At 38.5% G+C, this 27,071-nt stretch overlaps 1 protein-coding gene across 2 annotated transcripts in view; it reads left to right on the top strand.

Moving 5' to 3' along the window:
- Window positions 1–27,071, top strand: part of syt7b (synaptotagmin VIIb) — a 109,551-nt gene that overhangs the window by 78,171 nt on the left and 4,309 nt on the right. For both annotated transcript variants that reach the window (XM_087793769.1, XM_087793770.1), the window contains 6 exons: window positions 6,191–6,313; window positions 21,255–21,390; window positions 25,107–25,374; window positions 26,024–26,193; window positions 26,465–26,579; window positions 26,647–26,846. In XM_087793769.1, coding sequence (XP_087649895.1) covers window positions 6,191–6,313; window positions 21,255–21,390; window positions 25,107–25,374; window positions 26,024–26,193; window positions 26,465–26,579; window positions 26,647–26,846 — 1,012 coding nt within the window. The remainder of the gene's footprint in view (window positions 1–6,190; window positions 6,314–21,254; window positions 21,391–25,106; window positions 25,375–26,023; window positions 26,194–26,464; window positions 26,580–26,646; window positions 26,847–27,071) is intronic.

Genomic DNA, 27,071 nt, shown 5'->3' with positions numbered 1-27,071 from the left:
GGAAACACAAACATAGAAAACACGTACACACTTTATTTCCCCCCTCGGCGTCTCTTTATTGTGGTTTTCAGGCCAGTTACCTCCCTGACTTCCTGAATCACCATTTTAATAAGGCCAGCGCTGGAAGGAACTGTTGTTCCTGGTCAGGTTCTGACCCGAGGAGGAAACTAAAAAAGCAGATTTTGTGCATCTATGTTCAGTCGGTAGAGAGGAATCTCTGTCACGAGGACCGGAGTGGCAGCTGAAAGTCACATCGATCAGCTGGTGTGGGTGGTAATGATGTCAGCGCCCTCTGGGTGGAGTGTCTTTTTCTTTTTCTTTTTTTACAGCCATCTCCACAAATCCATTCACATCATCGATGAGCTTCATGTTGATGCCGTTTACAACTCCCCGGTGAGTTGATGCCTCTCAAGTGTGAATACACTGCTCTTGTTGTCGATAATGTTCCAGCAAACATCCTCTCGTGGCGCACTGGAGGACTTCCTTAAATGCTAACAATAGAAGAATCTCTTTCAAATTAAGCTTTTAAAGAACAAGTGTTACCCTTGAATTGTCTTTGTTTCATGCTCCAGGGGAGAAATTAAATGGAAAATTAGAAAGATAAAACCCATGAACCTTGAACTGAAAACACTGATTGGGATATTGAACATGGAATATTATTTTTTCATCAATTTACACATGTCTGAAACATTTATTAATCAATATAAAGTACTTTTCATCATTTTTTTCTAAGCTGTGGAAAAGAAAACAATGTTTTTTGTCAAAGAACTACGTTGTTTAGATATTCTGTTCTTTGTCTCTACTGGCACAATACAATACACAATACAAAAAAGTAAGTAGAAAGTAAGAATAAATCAAAGTAAATTAAAAATATATATATAATGATGAAATACAAATTAAAAATTAAAAACTGTATAAAAAATAAAAATTACAATCAACAGAGCTAAATTAAAATTTTGTTTTTGTTGACAGTGTGCAAATTGTTTAAAGATTGTTTTAAGTTTTTAAATATTGTGTTTTTTTTGTTTTAAAATATATGTCAAACATTGTTCTGCAGAAGAATGGTAACGAAATGTATAAGTAAATTTTGATCTAGATAAGATCCAGATCCAAATATGCATTAAACCAAACAACATGCAAGAATGGAAAGAACACGGATACACAAAGTTTATTCACTATGTAAAACTTCCAAAAAATCAACAAAGAAGCGCAAGTTTTTATATCACAGTCTTAGAGGGTCAACTGTAAGTGAAGAACAAACTCAGGTAAAAAAACAAAATAACAAAGAATAGAATAAAAAGCAGGCACATGCACTGGGTGAACTAAACACAAGGTAAATCAGACAATCATGCAAGACAAGAATTCAGACATGGCATGCCGTATACCGAAGACTACAATCCGGCGCTTGTTGCTGGTGAAGTGTTGGCAACAGGCGCAGTGGTCCTCATTAAACTCAACTCACTAAAAGTGGGATAAACAAACCAAATCAGCATCTTGTCAATGTGTTTGGTGACCGAACGTCAATGTTTTGGACTAATTCCTGACATTGACATTTTAAATTTCCTCTCTCAAATAATAGATGCTTGAATGCCAAAGTTTAAACACTGCCAACTAGTGGTGGGAGGTCGTTACGTCATGGAATAAGCACGCATGTTTTGGGTGAACGCACCATTTAATGCTGTCAGTGGCAGCAACTAATGTTAAAATTGTCAGTCCTGAATTCCTTTAGTACACTTAGTCGCAGGCCAAACTACATTTTAGTATTTCTTTATTTTGATATTGTCTTTTTTTCATTCTCAATCTATCCTATTTTTATCTCTCTATGTCCTTCATCAAACCTCTCATATTCCGGATTATTATTGAACTATAATCTAGTTTAATTTAGAGCCAACCATCCAGCGGGCCACAAAAAAGACTTGGCGGGCCAGATTTGGCCCCCTGACCATGTGATCGAGAGGGTGATAGCATCTGAGAGATCTAAAATTTAAATTAAAATGGAGTTTGTTGTTATTTTTGGCACTATTTTAGCTGCCTTTGGTCCCTCAAGGTTTCATCAAGTCACCTGGTTTAGTGAAGCAACAGCTTCATCACATGCGATACAAATCAAGTGCTCCAAACACATTTGAGAATCACACTCAGCTGCTGCCGTGACTGCAGGAGTCTAATGAAAGACTCCTCATTTAGAAGAGAGGAATAAGTAAAGATGTGAAAGCACGTCTTCAACGAGCAGCTCCATGTCACCGGGGAGGTTTACAAGACCCTCCAGCACCTGCCCTACTTTCACCAGAAACACGGCACCTGGGTATTCAAATGAACTCTGTGGAAAAGTAGAAAATATAACCTGTGAGAATGAGAACAGAATTAGACATGAAGCGACACCTAAGCATGCGGAGGATAAGAGCTGTAGAGCTCCTCGTAGATGTTACGAATCTGCTCCGTCTTCAGGTCCACATGTTTGAATAGGCTAAAAATACAACTTAATGGTTTGAATCTCAATGTTATTGTAGTTAAATGCAGACAAACAGACGTCGGTCAACTAACCAAGCTGGTCCTGAATCCATACAATTTATAAGGATTGAAATCCACATTTACTGTGATTTTTATTTTTATTTTGATAAATAAATAAATAATAATTGATACATTTGAATTTATTTATTTAGACAACAGGTGGCAGGTAGAATTCCATCACACACTCGAGCAGAACACACCGTAAATGAAGAAGAAAATCTGACATTGTTTGATGGATCTACTGACTCCTTCAAGAAACATCTCAAGACATTTTTATTTGTTCAGACTTTTCCTTGATTTTCTGAGACTCCTGTGTTGTTCTCGGTGTTATCTTTACCTTTTAAGTATATATTTTATTAAGTATAGTTTAAGCGCTTTGTGACCCTGGTCTGGAAAGGCGCTCTATAAATATAAATTACTTACTTACAGCAGCTCTTATTTCAGAGAATCCTTAAAGGAGATTCATGGATCCAGATGGAAATTTCAAACGCCATTAAAATATAAACATCTGTCCCGTTGGCAACTTTTTCTCAAAAATAAAATTAAGATCCCTTCTTCGAAGATGAAAAAAAGACTTATCACATTACCTTCCTGGTGGATATGACTAGAAATTCTATTGTCTTTGGAATTTCAGGGCCCATAATTACCTCTGCCAAGGAGGTTATGTGATCATCTCCATCTGCTGTAAATATAATCAGAAATATTTTTTTCATTTGTACTAGTGTATTATGGACAGGTCATGTGCAAGTGAGATCCAGACTGCTTAAAGGTTAATCAAATGCTAAAAAAAAGAGAAGAAGCTATCAAATTATATTGATATGATTACTGAGCGCAATAATTTTAGGCGGAACATAATAAAAAAAAAAATAGAACAAATTTGGTGTAAAATGAGCAGCTTCGGGGAAGGTCCGGGATTTTAGCTCATTTCTAATGAACAATTGAAAGAGTCGTTCTCACAACAGGTTAGAGGTGTTTGGTATTCCGCGCACACTCCCTCCATCAGGGGCCGAGAACCTCCAATTCTGATTTTCTCCGTTTGTGTTCCAATTCCCCGCGGACGACCCGAAGCGGCGAGAGAATGTCGTCAGAGCCGGTGTCGGCTGAGAAGCGTAGAGCAATTAAAGTAGGAGCCTCATCACGGCCCGTTCTTAACTACAGCTGCGACGACGTCCTTTAGATTAAATAAAGAGAGATCTCAACCAACAAACACGAGCCGGGTCAGGAACAGCATCCAATGCTATCAGATACATTCGCTTTTTGAAAAGATCTGGAAATGGAAATGGAGAGCGAGCGACTTCTACACGTTGAGCTGATCGATTTATACATTTTTAAATCATCACACCGTCCTGGTAACATACACTAAAAGTCGGCCAGTACTTTCCTCGGCCCACTCATTACTTAGACGTCCACTTGCACCTGGACCGTCCTTTCCATCCTCGCTCTCTCTCTAAGAGATTAAATGTTTACAGTTGTCTTCACTTTTCTTTATCAAGGTCATGAGAATGCATTCATGGCTCCTTCTGTGATGTATTACAAGGTCATAACTTTATCTGAAATTCATTTTGAAGGTATGTCTCATAAAAAAAAAAACGCTTTTTTGTTGCTTGTCTTTTGATAAAAAGTATATTATATCACATAAGGGGTAATTTTTCAGACACTTTCACACAAAGGGACTCATGAAAGTGCATCTACAACCAGGAAGGTTAGACTTTAGACTTTCTTTATCGCACAGAAGAACACAGCAGTGAAAACTGGCAACGAAATTTCGAAGCTTGGCAACCGTTTAAAACACAGCATAGGGTGATTGTATAAATATAAATATAAATAAGTTATAAATAGTGCAATATAATATAAACAGAATAAATACATGTTAAAAAAATTACATATAATGAATGCATATACAAGTATAAATATTCATATTAATAATGCAATATATATATAAATAGAACAAATAAATAATGTTTTAAATAGTGCATTGCTCGAGGTTATATTGCATTCAGCAGTGAAGCAGGGAAGAAGCTGTTGCTAAATCTTTCTGTTCTGCAGCAGATACTGTAGCAATTCAAACCAAGACAAGAAGAAGAAGAGCTTTTTAAAAATAGAAATAAAAATGAAGTTGTTTTGTTGAATAATATGTTTTGTTTTAAGTCTCCTTAAAAGGCTGGAATATAAATTCAGATGTGCGTAAAAAGGGCTCAAATGAAAGGATAATGTGACTTTATGACTTTATCATCCCCTGATTGGTTGATCAGTGTAAACATGCTGCATTCAAGTTTCACGAGGAAAGATTATTCAACAATGTTTCTGCAGACATTTGTACTTTTGAGATGAATTATTAATGCCCAAGAAATCTGGAGGGGAAAAAGAAAACTGACATAATCTCGGTTCTGCTTGAGAATACAGTTTCCAGGAAAAGCTTTGCAGAAATAAAAACACTCTTACGGGATGCTAGTTAGCCCTGAAGCGAGTTATTGTACGTCATTAGCGGCTATAATTAACATAACCAGGTAATGTGATTGATTATTGTTTCATCTTTTTAGTTTACAGAGAGGTCTATGTTTATTTACTGATTGTTGTCTTTTTTTTTATTTTTTATTATCACCCTCATGTTGACTAAGAGTTGAGATTATTTTCAGAGCAATCTGTTCCTTTTTGGAGTTATAGACAAACATGTCTTCATTTTACGACCAAAAGACAAACTTTGCTCCTCTGTAATGTCCACTTTGTGATAATGCCTTGACAAAGGAATTCTTCCGGGAAAAAAATAAACAAACAAGTCTATATTTGAAGTTTGTTTTTAGCGGATGTTGCTTCTTCCAAAGATGACCTACTTAGAAACATCCAAATACTTCCATACTGCTTGTCAGAAATGTCCGTTTTGTATTGACAGCACATATGAGGAATTCTTCTGAAATAACAATTCTATATTTTAAGCTTGTTTTTAGCGCACGCCGCTAGGCTAGCTGCTTAAATTTTGCACATGCACAATTGCAATGTGTTTCAATGAAGAAAGACTTCAGGCGTGAACTGACAGACGTGTAACTTGCTACAAAGAAATTTAAAATATAGACTAATTTTACTTTTTTCTGAACAATTTCTTATGTTGGGGCTTTAATACAAGATGTTAAAGAAGAGCAGCTTGGAGGTATATGGATGTTTTTAAGTGTCTTTTTGGACGTAAATGAAGACGAAGACAAATGAGCTCAAGTCGCTACATTGAAATGAACAAACACTTTTGTCTATAACTCTAAAAAAAAAAAACTCTAAAAGTGAAGTTTGAAGTATCACTTTAAGTTAATGTTTAGTCAAAGGTTTTAATTAGCATCGAAAGATCGGATAACTTCACATTAAGATCAATGATGAGCAAAAACCAACATACAATATATTAAATGATCTACAATATAAACCCTTCATTTTTTTCCTGAGATCTTGTGCATTCTTATTCTAGTTTGTTGCAGCAATTAAATATCAAATATGTGATAACCGTGGTAGACAAGTCAAGATCGCAGGAGGTACGCATCATTGCCTTGGAGATGTCTATTAACTAACCCAAAAGGAAAGTGTTGCACCACGAGGATTGAAAATACACATAGATTTTACACAGTTGTTTTGTGAGTTAATGAATCACACCCTCAATCTCTCCATGTTATTTTCTGTCCCTCTCTATGTTTGTGATTTCAAGTGAGGGCAAGATGGTGGTTCTTTCTCTAGCGATCGGATTGGCCGAGCAGGACGACTTCGCCAACCTCCCGGACCTACAAGAAGCGCCGGCAAACAAAGAAAATGAAACCACCCCCGAGAAGAGGTAAATTGAAAGACGGTCGGTCCACTTGTTTGCTTTGTGTGCGCCGGTAAAACTAACTACACACATTTGAAGAAGAATTCTCAAATGATCTTGTCACCATTTTTTAAAAAGGAAAAAAAACAACATCTGATTTGTCTTTAATTAGTTTCAGTAGTTGGTCTCACTTGAATGAAGGATTAGTGAAAAAAAAGTTGTAAAGAAACAAAGAAAAAACATTTGATTTCCAAACATTCCAGTCACTAAGCAACAACGCAAGTTAAAAGCTTCAACTGTCAGAGAAGATTGTTCTCAATCCAGGTTGATGTTAGCGAGGCCGTCCTGTTGTCACTCCAGTGATCTGAAGGATAGAATGTTTGACACTAATGGGCTTCGCAGACTCTTCACCGAAGTTCATCATAACCTTGATGAAAGTGTGGCCTTGATATTTCCTCGCGATGTTGTTCCTCGGTTGTTGCTGGAAAGTGTTTTAAGAAAGTATCTGTGCTTGTGATGCCGGTGTTGCCTCACGTATCTCTCGTCCACTCCTGCCTCTCATCGCGAGGATGACACCGAATAACCCGACTTTAATCAGAACCAGCTTTTCACGCGGGTCGTCCCAGCCAAGTAGTGTAGAGTAATCCAGTCCTCCATCTTCCTCGCTTCCCTCTTTCATCTGCTCTCTGTGTTTTTTTTGTTGTTTTTTTTTAAAGCTAGTAGACTTAAAAGACAAGATGATGATGATACCTGACGACAGGAAGCTGTCAGACGCAGAAGAAGAGAGTGAGGGAGACCTTTACTCCCGAGCCTCTGGAGACGTGATTAAAAATAGACGCTTCCCAGGAGACGAAGGCTGTTAATTAATGATTCATGTTTTCTTATTTTCATTTATGAAAAAAATATAAAAACATGAAGATCACTTCAAAAAAACATTTTCTTTAACCATCCATTCAACAATTATGAATGCTCTATTTTTATAAACCTAATTTAGTTTTGTTTAACCTTCAGACTCATAAAGCTTACTAAATTGAGACACGTCAAATCCCATAATGCACTGCAGCTGTTGAAGCTCTTGGGACATATTGTTAAAGTCAAGTTTATAATCCTGGCTAATCTTTATTTGGGGTGAACGACTAAATCTGTATATGGTGTCTCCAGACTGTTGCCCTAGGTAGCTGGGAAAAGCTGCAGCTCCCTACGATCATTTATATTGAACCTCTGTGAATCTCAAGAGTCACTGAGAAATATTGTCACTCCTCACTACACAACAGGGTCACCTAACATGTCACCACAAGATAATCAAACACATTTAAATCAGTGGTTCGGGTCTGAATTCCTTTCCGTAACGGCTGGTTTAACAAGAAATGTGAAACCGAGCCAACAGTCTTTTGCTTGTTTTTTTAAAAAAAGAATTGCAGCTGCAAACTTTGGCAGGTAATGATGCTTTAATGACTTTTTAATTACACTGTTTACACAGTTAAATCTTATGTAAGTAAGTAAGTAATTTATATTTGTAAAGCGCTTTTCTAGACCAGGGTCACAAAGTGCTTAAACAATCAAAACAAAACTCAATAAAATATATACTTAAAAAGTCAAGAAACATAAGACAAACACAGGAGTCTCAGAAAATCAGGGAAAAGCACAAATTCTTCTGTCTTAAGATGTTTCTTGAAGGAGTCAGTAGATCCATCAAACTCAGAGGGAGAGGAAGATCGTTCTTTAGGAGCAACAGTCTGGAAGGATTTCTCTCCTCTGGTCCATAAGCGTGTTCAGGAACCATCAGTAGATTCTGATCCACAGACCTCAGAGCCCGAGCTGGGGTGTAAGGCTGGATCAGATCACTGATGGAAGGTGGTTCTTTAAAGATTCATCTTTCAATCAATATATGAATAATGAAACGACACATGAATTTTCATACATGCATTCATAAATAAATGTACATTTATCATCATTTATTTAATTTTAAAGATGCATTTCTTGTCCGAGTCCATGTGTACAGATTTGAAAAAAATGGACAATGAAAAAAATGATTAATTAATTAATTTTTTAATCCTAAACTTATTATTATTATCTGCAAATATGTGAAGTCCAAGCGTAAACTAATCAATTTTATGAATGAATTATTTTATTTTATTTCAAAACTGAGAGGGAAAGAATGAATAAAAAAAAAAAATGTGCATTACAAAAATATTGTAGTGAATTCCAAAGAAAGGCATATGTTTTAACTAAATGCACTCAGAGCTACTCCGACCGAAAATAAAAGAATCACTGTGGCTTCAATTGACAATACAGAGCTTGTCAAAAAAGACTCACACATGATCTTTATTTCTCTGACTGGCTGTGGTGTCGACTCACTGTAAAGGTCTTCGGTGTTATGGTGGATTGTGCACGTGCTGGACTAACATCTGCTACAAAATAAATAAAAAATGACAGAATGACTGGTGTGGAGCTTGAAGCTCAGCATCTCCATTGATGATTGGACGATCTATCTGAACCCATTTGATTGACAGCTCAGTTAGCCAGAAGCTAAAAGATTAATGGTTGCTCACTTGGTCGTATCTGCTATCTGATATGGTCCATTTTGATTTTTATTACCAGTGTTATGTGTTGTTTTCATTTATTTATTTTTATGCAGTGTTGTTCAATTCAATTGTTTTAATTTATTATGTTTGTGTTAAAAGGTGACTTTGGTGTGTATAAATTCCTAGAGGAAATAAATCAGGCAAGGATTTGTATTTCCCACACAATTTATGATCAATGTACCCCTAATTTATTTCGTTTTATTTGTTTGTTTGATTTTTATTTTGGCTGAATTGATGAATCACAGCAGCCAAAAAGAAAAAAAACACAGCAGCCAAGAGTAAGTTTGGCCGATGTGATTCATCAATTCAGACAAAATAAAAATAAAACAAAATAAATTAGGGTTACATTGATCATACATTTTGTGACAAATTTACCTTTCCTCTACTCTTACAAAAAGTTGCTAATATTAAATAACTTTACACTTTGTAAGTAATGAGTGAGTGTTACTTTAAAGTAACACAAAGGGTTAACTAACCATAACCCTAACCCTAACCCTTACTGAGTTACTTTTGAAAGAAATAAGAACCAAGTTACTATTTTAACTTATTAAGTTACATACCCAACACTGCTAAAGACTACAACCATCTACATCCTATTTTATTTTCTCTGTTATTAACATTATAGACACAAGTCAAAGTACTTTATGTTGTTGTTGTTCATAAGGAGTTTTTATTTTATTTTAATAGAGCAGTTTCCTTCATTCCATCCAAGCATTCAGTCACGAAGCACCAGTCCTCCGCTCACAGTGGTGGACCGGACGAAGCCCTGCAGCAGAATGGACATAATCACCCACATGCAGGTTGTCACGACACAACCTTTGAACCCGTTTCTGTTGAGACGGTCTCAGCAAAACTGTTGCTGCAAAACCGACCGCATGCACAGAGATAACAAAATCAAGTCATCACTCTGTCGGCACATGCCTCTGCTCTGGACCGTAACTACAGCGAGTATGTGAGCGGACTGGTGAATATTATACATGCATTATTTAAGTTCAAGAGGCTGCACGCTCGATTTATTGGTTGTTCATTCTGAGCATCTTTAAACCTAATGCTATTTTCTATTCATCATTTTATCCGTTTAACGTGATTGAAACCAACATTTTGACCTAGACATACAGTACTTTACATCCCAAAATAATTCCCTTGCACAGATTCATTGTGCTCTGGAGTGTGATCGTTTCCTCTGTAACTACTTTAGGAGGCTGAATTTTAAAAAAAGAAGGTGAATTAAGAATAGCTACTGGTTCAATTACAGAAGCAGTTGTTACGAGTGAGAAATGAACTCATTAATTCAACTTAAGATAATTGTACTTGTGTGGTGTTTTGTGAAGCCGTTCATGAAATGACATCAGCCACAGAGTGTTATTATTAATAATAATGACAAGCAACAAGGATTTTGAAGGGTGTTCTGAAAAATAATGACGGCGTTCGCAAACAAAAAAGCAGGATCATGAGTGGTTCTGATGGCTGGGTTGTGTTTCTCCGCGCTGCTTCCCGTGCATTCATGCCTTTTTGTTTTTTCAGTTTGTTTTATGTTCCATCCTCTGATGGGTGATCAGTGTAAACCTGCTGCATTCAAGTTTGACGAGGAAGCACAACTACGACGCCTCTGCAGACGTCATTACTTCGGAAATGAATCTTTAATGCCCACAATGTCTGGAGGGGGAGAGGAAATTGACTTTTTCTCAGTTCTGCTTGAGAATACATTTTTCAGGAGGACCTGAGCAGAAAAGGAATAGACATCCTAAAGAGATGCTAGTAAGCCCCAAAAGCTAGCTTACTTATCTCAGCTGGAAAAATGTTTTCTTCGTCACTTCCAAACTAGCTATCGTAAACATCAACAGGTGTAATGTTTACTTTTGATTTTAGAAATGAAAAAACATAATCACATAATACACATGTTGAACTGACAAGTCTTTTATTTTTATTTATTTATTTTTATTTTTATTTTATTTACTTATTTGGGGGCAAAAAATAAAAGTGTGTATGAAGATGCTTATGTTTCCAATAAGATTAGGGAAAAAAGATTATGGATGACAAGTATGGAGAGACCTTCAATAAGAGCAAAACTTGAGTTGATGGAAAGGAATTTGGATTGTTTAGTAAAGGAGTTCAAACACAGAGATAAACTCAAAAAGAGTCAAAAGTACCACATCAGACTCCTTCTTCCTGTTTAGTGAGTTCACATTAAGTTTTTTAGCCGCTACCTTGACAGATAAAATAAAGTCTGCCCTTTTTTAGTAAAGTATTGAGGAACCCCACATATGGCATCACTGGCAATGAACCCTAAATACCTTCGATTAATCCTTTTTATTTTTTAATCCACCTTGTTCATACAGCAACTCTAACACCATTGATTCGGTCATCAAACTGTTGCTTGAGCAGCCGTATTAGGAATTAACAATCTCATTATGAGATGTTTTCCAGGCAGGACTAGAAGTTTATTCATTGTTTTTAATGTAACATTGTAAAGCTCTCTTTCTCTGCACTCTTGTGCCGCCTGAATAATCGTCTGGAGTCTTAAGTTTTGGATCGGCCATAATTGAAGCCTCCTATCTGCCTCAGAAAGTGCTGGCTTCTGCAGCTTCACTGAGTTTGTCTCTGGAGAAAATAAAGCCGTAAAGCGAACACACGGGCCGCGCAGTTTGTCCAGAGAATGTGCTCCGGGCCGAATGTTTATGTTGTATTTGTTTGCTTACTCAGTGGCGTTGGGTTTTGGATTAGTTTTGTGTTCACAAATAATAGCTCTGACCCAGCTAGCTTTTTTTTTTTTTTGGTGGGTGGACGCGGGGTTTTTTTTCGCACCAGGAAAGTAGAAACAAAAGGGAAAATATTGTCAGGCTCAATTTAAAATGTGCTGCTTTCTGTCAGAGCAAAGATGTGTGTTCATTTGAGTAATTGGTTTCGTCACGATGATGCAAAAAAAATGACAGAAACTTCCTCCAGCTAAGTCGCTGCCAAAGTGTCCACTACTAAGCACACGTTTCCTTTATTAGCTGTCACGTCCCACTGCTTTCTGTTGTGGGTCTGAGCCAGATTCCGCAGTGAGTCAACCCCTTTAATGACTCCCCACGCCGGGCTGCGCTCCTCACAGCAGCACCGACGCTCAGCCAGGAAAGGTGATTGAAAAGGAAAAGCCATGTAGGTCATAACAGTTTTTTTTTTTCCTTTGGAACAAAATAAAAAGATGTCAGATACAACTTGGGAGCTCATTCAACATTTTCCCCCCTGGTTGTTGCTTTACTCCAGGAGAATATTCCTGAGGGAGGAACTTGTGGGGGAAAGCTTGGGGGTGCTGTCATAGCAGAAGGGTTTATGGTATTTTTCACTTTAATTGACACAGTACGCAGGTTACTGCCTGCTGGTTGGTTCTGTGGGAGTGGAGTATGAAGCAGAAGCTGGGTTTCTATTACACTTTTTCACAAGATAAAGCAAGATCTCCCTATTTTTGTTGCACATGTTTAGAAAAGAGCCTCATAACAGGAAAATGGTGCCTCATAATGTGTTACTGTTTTGAATTTTTAAATTAGGAAAAAAAAATACTTGAAGTTGAGGTATAAGATGTTTTCCTGGAGCACTTGCCACCACTTCTGCCATTAGATGCTACGACAGATCTCTCCCTGATGCTTATCATGCACTTTTTACTTTTTTTTTGCAACTTTTGAATTATTTTCTAGTGTTTTAATATGTTTTGTATGTATTTACGTATTTATTTTATTGTATTCCATCCATCCATCCATCCGTCCGTCCGTCCGTCCGTCCGTCCGTCCATCCATCCATCTTAATAACAAGAAGATAAGATAAAAAAAACTGAGACTTTTGATATTAACTATTATAAAGAGACAATAAAAGTAAAACTAAAGTCAAAGGGAATTAATTTGATGGGAATGTTATACTACTGGTTGGAGACTTGTTAGAGTTCAGTAAATATAACTTTTGTTTTGCTCACAATCTTGAATCCTTCAAGATTTTGGGCCTTTGTCTAATTGAGTTTGAGACCCTGATATACGTGATAAATACCCACACAACTCAAGGTGTGCTTCAGGTGAGAGTCTGAAGAAAGGGGATGGACTTAAAAAAAAATGTAGCTTGCTTAAACCATTCTCGAAGGTCACCTACTCCATCTTTAAAAACAGGTAAAAAATGTCAATATTATCCACTTTAAGTCACACTTGGACAACATATGGCCAATGGGCCAAATGCAATGTTTGTAGTTCATTAAAGACTAGCTTGTTGTTGATATTTTTATTTAGAATATTCACCTTTTTGTTACTTTATTGTCCCCATAGGGAAAGCACCATTTCCCTGGACAGGGCAGCACATGCAAGAACGAAACACACACTTAAAACAAATAGAAAGACACTGTTCAACACGTGTGTTACTGTTTTTTTCATCCCGTCTTCCTTCTGGTCCGTCACACTACATAAGTCTGGCCTCTCACACGATGTAATCGTCCACCTCTGCTTTATGTTCTCATGCCTCTGATGTATTCCATTTTGTCATGGGGGGGTGCATTAACGGTCATCAATGTCACCTTGATAGTGTTCCCGGTGAAGAACGAGTGACATGATGGGGGTCAGTAACATAGTGGTGGTGATCTTCTCATCTAGCATGAAGATGGACTCCACTGCCGAGGACTCTATTAGCCGTATTAACTAGTGTTGAGTGGGAGGTGACCGAGTGATTTGTCCCCTTCAGCCGCGAGTGCTAACATGAGAACCCTGAGCGCCATCCATCATCGCATATGGAGCCTTTATTGTGTTCCACGTGTGCTCGCCCGGGCCACCGTATGGACATCAGCAGCCATATAGAACGTGTTTATGGAGAGCCACTTCCCATCACGGACCCGCTTGTAACCCTCATCCCTCATGTTCTCACCCTCCACCTCCCATTCCCGTTCCCTTCGCCATCTCATCAATTTCCCCCCACAACCCTCCCGTGCTCCTCATTTGTGTTCCTCCAGATGATTTTTTTGCCTCCACCTTCACTCAGATCTGGCTTGTTTTTTCTAGAGCGTCTTTGAAACCTAGTGATTTTACCCTGCGGTAGTGTCTTCACCCTCTTTTTTTTTTTTTTTTCCCTCACTCCGCTGCCCCGCCCTCTCCTGGGGTTGCTGACTGGCGTCTTGATGGGATGATGTCACAGAAGCGCTCCTGTCAGTGGAGAAGCCTGTCAGCTTGGTTAGACACTGATAAATTTATTTCATCGCTGAATGTCAGAAAATGGAATGAGATTTCCCAGTGGACGGCGTGTGCGCACCAGTACGACGGACGAGTTAATGCTTCAGATATTTACTGGCTTAAGGGTTTTCCGCTCATGTGCGAGAGATAAAATAAATTAGGAGTGTAAAGTATAGCGACTTCATCTTTTTTTTTTGATCAAGCAATCTGTTACTTCCAATCACACACACACCGTGACACTCGCTGGAAGATTGAGGGCGTGAGGTCAAAGGGGACAGTTTACAGTTTCATTAAAAATAAAGCGAACTCTCTCCGGAGACTTCGAACCCATCGGAGATTCTGCGTGTTTTTTTTTTCTTGGTATCGCTCACATCTGTCTCCACCTGCTCTAAACAAGCTGTTACTCTAATGGAGGACGAGATCACTTTGACAGCTGTTTTGACAACAACAGCTGTAGGATATTACGCACATTTTCTGACATTTATGAAACGGTTCCGTGGCTCACGGGTGCTCTGAGGACAGTCCCGCGAGCGTTTCGAGTCTTTAAAGCATCAGCAGTCTGTGTCTATATAACTTCCAATGATCTCACTTGCAGGCTCCTGTTACCATGGTTACACCCGCCCCATACAAGACGGGCGACGGGAACAAGTACAACCTCAAGTAAAAAGACAGATATTTAAGTATTTAAAGCAACAATAACAACAAGCGGTTACATACATTTGTTTTTCTGTTAGAGAAGAAGTTATTTTGAGACAGTTGTAATAATTCAAAACACATAAGAAATATTTTATATCTCACTGCAAATAAAAAGATAATGTTAACGAGCAAAATAAAGTGAAAAAGTTTAAAAACACTAAACAACACAGATGACAACACTGCTGAAAAAGGTATGGGCCACCTTGTACTTAGTGCTTAATATCAAATAATCTACAGCCACTTGCACGATATAAAAATAGAAAAAACAATGAAACAAACAAAGTATTAAATAAGCATTATTATTTTTAATTCAAGCATAAAATCGATTGAGGTTTGCGAGCTTCCACATTTAATCCTAACATTATCTGTTAATATTATTCACTATTTTTATGACACTTTTTATAGCCACAAATCTGCATGTTTCTGTTTGTACTGAAAGTATTTCAAGGATTCAAGGATTTTTATTGTCATCCCTTTCATTATGAATGGATTGAAATGTATTTCTGAGGCCCGTGCAAATGTTCATAATCTCTCAAGGTCATATCAAATGAGCTGCTTGGTGGAGGCTGGTACAGTATTTCCACTGCTTTTATAGTTCATATTGATAGTAATCTAAACTTATATATATATATATATATTTTGTTATATATATATAGGGATATTTTTTCTAAATGTCTCTGTACATGGTTAGAATATAGTAAAAGGCACAGCAAAAATAATGTAGTGGTCAACACGCACGTGCGGCAGGAGGAACAAATAGATGCATAAATAGAAACTGTGGGAGGTTCAAAAAACACTCATGGCTGTTGACTGGAAAAATACTGTATAAACTAAAGAAAAGTGTGAGTCAGTGCTAGACTTCGTTGTCTGATGATCGATTTTTTATGAAGATTTAACAATGTTTTGTTTCCTTTACTTACTCATTGATGAAGCATCTTCGATATTTATATGACGCACCTGCGACAGAGAGGCTGGATGTGAGTGTGAGCTCTTTGACGGACTGCTGACATGTCTCACCTCAAGTCGGTGTGATAACCCCCCCCTGCCCCCACAACTCCATTAAGGGATTAAGCTGAAGAAAATTAATGTGTTTCATGAGTTACAGATAGACCCGGCCAGACCTCTCTCCACAGATCTCAACAAAAGCATCATTAAAATAACTGAAGCTCATATTGAAATCGGTTGCTATGTTGCCGCCAGATAAACAGGCAGGTTTAGTAGCTCTGGTTCAACACCTTAAACTGTTTGAAGCTTGATAATAGTGAGCGTGATAAAACTGAGAGCCTTTTTAAGCAGCTAATGGACCTGTAGTTCAGCTAAAGGGGGCACAGGGGCTTTTATTTGATTACAATGTGCAAACAAATCTTTGCAATAGGGTCGTAATTGCAGGCGGACCGCCTTAAGGTCTGGTGCTTGTGTTTCTCTAAGGAGTCGCGGATGATTTAATTCAAACAAAAATATGTGAACAATTAGCAGGAATACTGCTAACAAGATTTCAAGGGTGTCATCAGCATACAGAAAAATTTTCAGACCAATAAAGTTCAAATCTAGATGGCAGGTTTCTTGCTCTTTTTTTTCTCGAGGTCGTTTTTATTTTACAAAATAAAATGTAAGCAGAGAAGTTTCATAAATATGAAATAATTCAACGACTATCTCGAGACAAATGAACTCCCCCAACAATCCTAAAAAGGTGAAGCACAAGTCATACTTGGTCGCTGATCATTGAGCAAAATAAATATCTATAATTCAATTATTTGTTGTTTTTAAAAATACAATAAATGAACATGTGTGTCAGGTTTTTCCCTCAGTGCCGCCATCCACAGGTTTGATATGTTCTTTTTAAAACGGTACAAGTTCTTTGCCGCAAGGATTTACGGACAAACATTCCTTGGAGCACGGCGGGAAATCTCCATTGTAAATAATGGATAGCAGTGGGAGATTGATGTTCCGGGCACCGGTCGTTGATTTAGTGTCAGACTGTCATTCAACTCAACACTCGCACAAGAAAGCGTTTATGGACTCTTTGGGTTTAAGTCCCAGTTGTTAGTCATAAGTTACGAGCCCAATGGTCCATTGACAAATGTCTCCTGTGAGATGTTCACGTGGCTGATGAAGTTTTTGAGAAAGTTCCATTCAATTGGTTAATTTGCTGTATGGATTTTTAGGAGAGTTGTTTTTAGACCAAGTTATCTGAAATCAAAGTGAATATGTCACCGTTTTAATTGACTTGAATATTGTAAATAATGCATTGAATTATTCATGGTGTTGATGAGGCCTCACTGATACGATGACTTTGACCACTAGATGGCACTCACGTTAAATGTTGATGAAGATAACAATTACATGAGTACATTAAAGCCAAAGATGATAAAGCAGCGATTTATCTAATGATATTAAATATTGCACATGTACATTCATTCAAATAATGGACAGGTACCTCTGTAAACGTGAGACATCTTTATCATCATCTGCCTGGCTCCCGAAATGTATTAAATTCTTTACTGACAAGCTGAAACTTGTTAACTCCCAAAGTAGAATTTTCATCATTTTCACCTCAGAGCCTTGATAATGAGATTTCTGGTTGTGACTTGTAACAGTCTCTGTTTGCGAGACTAAATTCATATTTAAACCTCAAATAACTCATCCGTATAATGGATATCCTATTAGGGTTTCACACACATGGTGCGAGACACCAGTAAATAAAATAAAACTTGACAGTATCAAAAGTTACAGATACTCGGAGGAAAAGGGTAAAAAAGAAACCAAAATACTTAACTCACAAACAACAAAACGTGCTGGGAATATTCCTGAAAGGTCAAAAGATTTTGGTTTTTCTCAATGCATTTAAATATTCCATTGTGCAGCCTTTGCTCAAAAAGCCAGGCTTAGACCAGACTGACCTCAGTAATTTTAGGCCTATTTCTAAGCTCCCATACTTGTCCAAAATCTTGGAGAAGGTGGTGTCTGAGCAGTTGACTTTGTTCCTGGATCAGAGCGACATCCATGCGGTTTCAGTCTGGCTTCCGCAAACATGACTCTACGGAGACAGCTTTACTGAAAGTGTCCAGTGACATCATGATGTCAGGTGATTCAATACACTGTTCTGGTTCTCTTGGATCTTACCTCAGCCTTTGACACAGTTGATCAGCAGATCCTGCTGAGAAGACTGAAGGATGAAGTGGGACTGTCTGGGTCTGTGTTAGAATGGTTCTCATCATACCTTTCTGGGCGCAGTTTTAGTGTATCTAATGAGGTCTGAATCAGGGGATCTGTGGTATGGAGTCCCTCAAGGTTCTGTTTTGGGTCCTTTATTATTTTTGCTGTACTTGATTCCCCTCGGTAAAATCATTCAGAGATTTCCTGATCTTTCTTACCAAAAACTGCTCATTTGATCCAACTGAGCCCCAGAGGCTGAACAGCTTAGTCAATTGTTTGCTAGAAATCAAACAGTGGCTGAGTGAAAACACTTTGCAGCTACATGTGGACAAAACTGAAACTCTGGTTATTGCTCCTGATGATAAGGTTCCAGGGTTGAGTCAGTACTTGGGTGACTTAGGTCAGTCTGTCAAACTGAGCCTGAGAAACCTGGGTGTTGTATTTGATAAAGACATGGCTCTAGTTCAACATAGCAGAAAACTGACCAGAAACTGTTTCCTTCAACTGAGGAAAAATCTCTAAACTTAGGAAAATGATGTCACAACACGATCTTGAGCTTTTAATCCATGCGTTTGTGTCTTCTCGTTTAAAACTCTTCAATGGCTGCTAGTTTCTTTCAGGAACAAAATATCTTAACACGTTTGGCATATCATTTAAAAATGAAAAATGTTAAACAGTTGAAAACATTAGCATCAATAATAATCATTCTATCAGTCCGACAGCTGTGGGAAAGAAGCAGTTCATCAGTCTGGTGGTTCTACTCCAGTCACTCTGCAGACTGTTCCCACAAGAAAGAGGGCAAAAGAGGTCATTGTGGTCAACAAAGTGACATTTCATATTATTCTCTTTTGTTTGACCGATGTGAGAGATTAAGCATCAGTTAAAACCAACAGCATGAATTCCTCATGATTATTTTAAAAGGTAAAAAAACGGAAAATGAATTGGGAATGAACTCAATGCTCTGCTACATCATCATCCCTAATATAAAGCTCTATTTCCAGCCCCATCATTGAAAGAAAGGTCAAACTGAAGCCGTTTTTGAGAAAATATATTTGGTTTTCAGAGGAAGAAATCTCACACAACATCATCAATCTAAGATTAACCAAATCTGTTCCCGTCTTTCTTATTAAAGTACCGGCGAGTGCTTGATGACAATCTAAGATTCGAAGATTTCAATTGACTATCATTTGGTACGATTCAATGTGTGTGTGCGCTGCTTGCTATGACTGGTGGATAAGAAGAAAAAAAAACTGTGTGACGAATCTATTCTTTTTCGTGGTCACTCTGCTGTTGTGTTGTCATCTTCTCGCTTATCGTGTCTCGCTCATTCCTTTTACTTGTCCCTTTGTTGTTAAACCCCTGTCCATCTCTGAGAGTTCCTTTACTCCACAATCCTGTGATGTTTTGAAGCGGCTGTCGTATTTCTGAATTGAAGCTGACATTATTTTTCTTATCTCAAGTTGGATGTTTATGGGTCGCAAAGTTATAATTTGCATAACCTCAGATTCATCCTGTTAATCCTGGAATTAATAACAAAATCTGTTTTCACACAAGTTCGCTTTTCTCTCCTTTATTTGCTGTAGTTTTTTCCCTTGTGTCTGGTCTTTGATCAGATCATGACAAGTATGAATATGAATGCGTTGCTTACATAACATCCACAGGGACGTACTATGATATATTCAGTTAATAAACAAGCTAAGCTTCGACTTGATCTAGTGCTCGCCCGGTGATGGTGTTGTACAGTCTCTGAATAAAGGTACATCTGTCACAGGTAATCATGGTAAGTAAGTAAGTAAGTAATGGTTATTTGTAAAACGCCTTTCTAGACCAGGGTCACAAAGTACTTTAACAAACAAAAACAATACATGGTTAGAATATACCTGTATACTATAACAGGACAAGACATATAAGACAAACTGTTTTGTCCCTGGTTATCATCTTCATCACCACCTTCATCTGTCATCAGCCTGTTGTCTCAACCACCCGATGAAGAATTGTTTTGTCTCGTATACGTGAAACCTTTGTTGATTTTTCATATTATTATGTCCGACAAGGAGGCTTTTGATCGTCTGCATACATCAGTTAGACGAGTGGTTCCCTACCAGCGGGACGGGGACCCAGTAGAGAGTTTACCTGGCCGAAGTGTAAGACGAGATGACACCAGTCTATGGAGAATGTATATAAAGGGAAGGAAGATTGCTGGCAGCCATGCGGCGTTATTTTATATTTTAAATAGTTTTTGTTATATCGATAATAACTATCTGAAGGTGTTTTATTTTAAGAGAAATACCACATTTTGTCCGAAGTAACATCATCATCCCGTCCAGGGCTTTTTTATTTTGCTTAATATGTCATTTAGTTTTGTTTTTATTTAAATGCTGGTCCACGGATAAAATGCCGACTCTGTGGTTAAAAAAAATGTCTGAAAAAATATCATGCAAATGTTTATAACCATTGTATATCGATGTATTACTATAACGGGGTACTGACATTTACTGTAGCAATATTTTTGTCACACTAATGTTTTTAACTTTGCTTTTATGTAAAGCCATTTGTGACTGCTGTGGATGTAACAGGTGCAATTTAAATCCCTCCAGCCTGGTTCCTTTCTCATACACGATCTTTTAAACCCACGTAATGATCTATAACCAGATTAATTCACTGAAAAGGTCGCTAAAGATTCATTTGTTTAATAAACAGCCGGTATTAATGTAGAGATAAATCACACCGCTGTTAAAGTTTAGAACCATCTGATGGTATAACAAAGCTGCGATCGCATTAAATGGAAATCGCTTTAATGAACTCGTTGACCTTTAAGAAGAGCCCGAGTGTGTTCTTTAGAGTGTTTGGTCTTGAATACAAGTTGAGAAGTTTTACTATAGCAACTTAACGTTTTAACACCCTGGAAATTGTGGTTGTGGGCAAAATTACACACTTCTTCTTTGACCTTCACTTAGGCCAGAAGCCTTTTTGCTTTTCTTGTCTGTTTTTTTTTTAATTTGATGTGATCACGCCTCTTAGTCTTAGTCAGAACAAGAGCTGCAGAGCATTTTTTTTTGAAGCATCATGTCAGAACTGAAACGCTCTGGGGGTGTTCATGGTCTGCAGAGCTCGGTGCCAGACAAACAGCGCCCAAGAAAGAGAAGGCAGTGACCTGGAGCCAGGGTCATAGGTTGAACTTAAGAGGGGTCAGCATGTGTTCAGTGACCGTCCTATCACATTCAATGTATATTCAAAACAAAAAGGCTGATTCATGTTCTAGCTTCAGTCTCTTAACTAATCAGTCCATGAATAATGCTTCTGGTTCATAGTTGCCGCTGACCTACAATTTCCTTTCACTCTTCTGTGCAGCGCCCCAGGTAACAAAGCCGGGAGCAGCCCCAGAGGTCTCACCCCAGACGAGAGCCGCCGTCGCCACGGAGCCAACCACGAAGCCAACTCTTCCGTCTCGGACTTGGGCAACTCCGTCAACAGTGACTTACTCATGGTAACCACATACTCGTCTCTCCATATCTGACCGCCTGACTTCCTGTCGGTGCCGACAGGAACGTGTCGTCTTCCAGGAAGAGGATCTGAGATGAAGGAAAGAGCTTTTGAGAGTGGCGAGGCAGGGAAGGAGTCAGAGGAGAGTTCTTGTTTGAGTGGAAAAATCTCAGAATAGCACGTTGACTCATTAGTTATTTATCATCTGTATAAGCACTTTTAAAACAGGTCGAGTTTTTTCTTACGTAACAATTAGAAAGAAAATCGACACTATGTAAACTGAAAGGAATGGTTTGATCAATGTTGGTTTAACTTAATAATTGAAAGAAAAATACATTTGTTTAATGACCTGAGATAACCTGCATCTGTGTTTCTCTGAAAGATATCATGTATCAGGGAAAATATCTCCAAACCATAATTTTAAAAACCCTCGATTTACATTTTCAGTAAATATTTAGGGATTGAGACAAAGTGTTTTAATGGTTCCTTGAAGATTAGATTTATATTTCCAGAAAAATACCCACGATTGGTTGGTTATGGACAAAAAGAAGATTATTTATCGATTAAAATGGGCTTGTTTATTTCGGCGTTGGTTTGTTGGTTTAAGAGCATAATTAAAAAATTAGTAAATGGAATTGAACTCATGTTGACATGATTCAGTAGTATTCTGTGCCGATTTCGGAAGGTTTTGAAGATTTTTTAATTAATTGGGAATTTCTCTCCATCCATCCATCCATCCGTCCATCTATCTTCTCAGCACTGCATACTTTCTAATCACATAATGAAATAAGTTTCATACTTGTTCAGGCTTCTCCCATTACTCCTGGTGTGTGTGTGTGTGCATAAATATTCTTTTCCTAATTTATTTTGACATGTTTGAGATGTACTTTTGCTCTTAAGTAGCTTGGACAGGCACCAGAAATCTATTAGGTCAACAGTAGAGATCAGTAATTGATGTGCCTATTTGTTAAGTACATTTTGGGGCAAGTAGGTTACAATGATTATGTATTAGAATGTTGTCACACCCGAGGGAGGTAAAGACTCTGACCCTTTGGCAAGGTTGTTGGCGCTACATGATAATCAGCATCAGAATTCTTTATTAATGCCATTATTAGTGGAGGGGATTCACTTATTATGAAATAGTTTTGGTACAATGTGCAACATCAAACATTAGAAAAAATGTACTTAACAGGCAGAAGATAGTTTCAGAAAAACAAGAACAAGAAACAAAACGCAAATAACGAACAAAGGGATGACAGATTGCAAATATAAAGAACATAGATCACAAGAAATAACACTGAGAAAATATACAAAGAATAGAATAGAATAGATACTTTCACGCTCCTGCCCCCAAACTCAGAATTAAACAGTCTAATAGCACGAGGAGTGAGTCCCTGAGTCTATTAGTGTTGCATCTGGAAGAAGCATTCGTGCTCCGTATGCTTCTTTGTAACTGATGTCATGTCATGTAAAGTTAAAATGGGTTTTAAAGGTTCAATTAATGTTCCTTGCAGTACAATTCTTGAATCATGAACTCTATTTCAGTGTATGCTGTGTTTATTTGTACAAAGTCAAAGGAAAAGAGCTCCTTGGTGGAGGTATGCACTATCTCTGTGCTTTTTAGTAACACCCTAGAGTTAACAGCAGTAACTTCCTGATCTTTGTTGTACAAGCGTCACTCTGATAGTGTGAACTGAGTGCCGTGATGACATAGATTAAACAAATTCGTTGTGCTCATGGAGGTGTTCCTTCAGGGATGTGACTTAGAAATAATGCTATGAAATCCTACCATACACTTGTTGACCATGACAGCTCATTACGGCTCTGCTGCAACCCCCTGAAATCCACAGTAATCATCGCCCTGTAGCGAGAGGGGAGGAGACGTTCACCTTTTTGGACGGAGTTTGGTAATTAGCTGTGAAAGAACACGCAGTGCTGTGGGTGTAGCGGGATATGGCAGAAATGGGTAGCACAGTATAATTACGTGGGTTCTGTGGTGCATCTTAGGAATTCTCTTGGTTGTGCTTAATGGTAATTTTCATTCAGTTTGGCCTCAGGCATCTGCATATTACACAACTCCCTTGTTCATGCTGAAAATAACCATCATGCACTTTGGAGACAATTCTATTACTGGAAGAAAGACAAAACAACACTAGAATGGATCATTTTTGGCATACTGTACGTCAAACTTTTAGGTTAGAATTATACTGACTTAGAGGTGTTTAGATCTTGATGGTGTTCAGTAGTTTCTTATGGTTTCATGCACGTTTTAAAATCTTCCTCGTTCAATTCTACGGCTCTCTAGGTACTGGTGCTCATGCTCAAATAAATAAACTTGAATTTAATGAAAACACAGCATGCAATTGATTTATTAAAATAAATTAACTTCCATGTATTATGTTGGGAAAACATGTATTTCAACATCGCTTTTAGATACTAGGAATATGTTCGTCACAATGAAATAATTTCATGTCCTTACATGTTTTATGGTATTTATAACATTTTAACCTCATGTAAAACAACTACAAATATTAAATAATACAATTTATGGTGGGAGTTATTAAGTATTATAAGGCCCGTCCATTGAGTCGTTTAAAGATTTCATTGGATCAGCCAGCTGTTAATCAAAACAGCTGATTTGGCATTTACAAAGATCGCTGGATTATTTATTGATTTCTTTTTTTGAATCGACCTAAATGACTCTTTATTTCCAAGGTACTATCATCGGTGTCTTTTAAACAGGATAGTGGAAGTTAATGTTTTAATACCGTAATAATAGTCAACACTGAATAATTTAATACTCAGGTCACATGGTGTAGTCAGGAGGTGCTGTGGGTCCCGAGACCTGGTCCAATTCATCAAATCTTATGTGAGAAGATAAGTGAAGATAACAAGTTATTATATAACAAGCAGGATTTCGACACCGTAAAATGTTGACTGGTGCATTATTTACAGTACTAGGGATGATAGAAGAGATTTTAGGATTTGAATAAGACGTGATGCTGAGGGAAAATAGAGCAGGCACCAAATCCAGAAATTGTGAGGAAGCAATTTAGGCCAGCTGTTGGGTGAAGGACTGCATAATGAAAAGTGATCAGATTCAGCATGGCCAATGAGGCCGAGCAGCACCACCAGAAATGTGTGGGAGAATAGAAAATTGGATATTACATTTCTGCCACTGCTCCTTGAGTAATGCCTTTAGCCTGTTCCCAGATCAGATTGTACTTTTTAAACTGGTTTTCCCCCCTCTCTTCTCCTTCTCCTTCTCCTCCTTCTCTCGGGTCACACCGTTATTGGCAGCTTTCTGCCGACAAGCCCACAATCTGTATCACATCAGAGACGGTTGTGTATTCTGTCCGTCTCATCGGTTGTGTACAGCTATAAATACAGTTATGCGTAAAGATAGACATCGCAAAATGGCCTAATAAATACTTATCATGGAGCTTCTACCTTTTTGAATTTGATCTCCAGTTCAAACAGACATGCTTTAAACTGTGTTTGAATTCTGGGAATTTGCTCAAAATTGTACTAAATCAAAAACCCTTACCTTGAATAATTCAGGCAGGCAAGTAGGTACGTAGGTTTCTTCGTAGGTCGCTAGGTAGGTCGCTAGGTCAGAAGGTAGGTAGCTAGTTTGGTAGGTAGGTAAGTCTGGATGTGGGAGGACGGAGGGACGGTTGGACGGTCAGAAATATAATGTCTTTCTTGTCACGTCTCCAGTTGTCACCAGGTTCTGAGGAGGACGACCACGAGGGTCCCGTGTGCGAAAAGCTTGGACGTATTCAATTCAGCGTGGGATACAGTTTCCAGGACTCGACACTCACCGTCAAAATTCTCAAGGGCCAAGATTTGCCCGCCAAGGACTTTTCTGGCACCTCAGATCCATTTGTCAAACTCTACCTGCTGCCTGACAAGAAGCACAAATTGGAGACGAAAGTGAAGAGGAAGAATCTCAACCCCCACTGGAACGAGACCTTCCTGTTCGAAGGTTTGACACTCACGGACCATTCTCATTACCCCCCGGGAGATTTATTAATTTGCTAGTAAGGCCACTGCAGGCATGAGTCACAACAACAATTTGAAGAAAACCTGGCTTCTACACAAGGCCTTGATATATTTTACAATACAGTATACTTTCAATTTTTTTTTACTCAGCAAAATTGTTTGCTACCGTCAAATAAATATCAATTCAGTTACATTATAGTCTAAAACTCATTTGACAACAATCAGTTGGTCAATCTGGAAAATTAAATCTAAATCGAAACTGAATAACAGCTTGTTTTTTTATTTGTTTGTTTAAAATGAAATCCCAGATTCAATTTCATTTAAAACCACTGACATCTAGGTCCTCCAGCCGTGATGTTTAATCACAATTACAGGCAGATGAGCTTCCTGGACCTGAAATTTGACATTTCATGTATAACCTGGTGCTCATTTAGCTGCGATTACAGCCATAAATCACATGCATTTAAACGCCTCAGCGGAGGCTTAGATCTATAAATAAGAAAATGGAATGTTTCCTGAGATGATGGGTGCGTTGGTATTAAACTGTAGAATAAAACAACTCTTTGCTTCATAAATCATTTCATTCTACATGTTTTTAACTTCTGCTAAAGGTCTTCCTTTGTGTTCCGCAGGGTTCCCCTACGACAAGGTGGTCCAGAGGACTTTATACCTGCAGGTTCTGGACTACGACCGCTTCAGCCGAAACGACCCCATAGGCGAGGTGTCGATCCCCCTCAACAAGCTGGACCTGGCCAACATGCAGACTTTCTGGAAGGAGCTGAACCCATGTAGCGACGGCAGCGTAAGTGTGGAGAGGATGAGGGAGGGAGGATGAAGGGAGGATGAAGGAAGGAGGGCGGGGAGGAGGGGAAGAGGATGATGGGACAGAATGTAACCGGTGATGTCATCCTGTGACAATCCCAGGGGAGGTTTGGTTGCCGGAAAAAATCGGAGAAGAGAGAGAGGATGACAGGTGGATGGAGAGAATCCAGACAGCCAGAAGGATAAAAAAGGAACATAATGGGGAAGAATTTGAATGAAAGTAAACAACTGTCGGTGTGTTGTGTCTGCAGGGCAGCCGAGGGGACCTGCTGGTCTCTCTGTGCTACAACCCCACGGCCAACACCATCACTGTGAGCATCATCAAAGCGCGAAACCTCAAAGCCATGGACATCGGAGGCACTTCTGGTAAAAAAAAACAACTTGTGCTGTATTCCAGGAACATTGGAATCCTCAATGACTAATCCCTCCACAGACCCGTACGTAAAAGTGTGGTTGATGAACAAGGACAAGCGCGTGGAGAAGAAGAAGACGGTCACCATGAAGCGATGCCTGAATCCCGTCTTCAACGAGTCCTTCCCCTTCGACGTGCCCGCCCACGTGTTGAGGGAGACCACCATCATCATCACCGTCATGGACAAGGACAGGCTCAGTCGGAATGATGTCATTGGGAAGGTATCTCCTTCTCCTGTTCCCCCTTCAGTGTATTTCTGGCTCACCATCTGAGCCGCATCAATCCATCACTACATCAGTCTCTACTGACCTCTGCTGGAACATGTACATTTATTTTTGGACCAAATCCAAAGATCACCTGTTTAACCGTGAAATGTCCATTTTGTACTCACAGTAGATGGATTGTACACTCCATCTAGTGTACTGTAGTATTTACGCCGCAATTTA

The sequence above is a fragment of the Callionymus lyra genome, chromosome 6 (assembly GCF_982586985.1).
Source record: "Callionymus lyra chromosome 6, fCalLyr1.hap1.1, whole genome shotgun sequence".
Classification (NCBI taxonomy): domain Eukaryota; kingdom Metazoa; phylum Chordata; class Actinopteri; order Syngnathiformes; family Callionymidae; genus Callionymus; species Callionymus lyra.
Note: the sequence above shows the minus strand (reverse complement) of the source record. Positions and strands in the feature narration are given on the sequence as shown.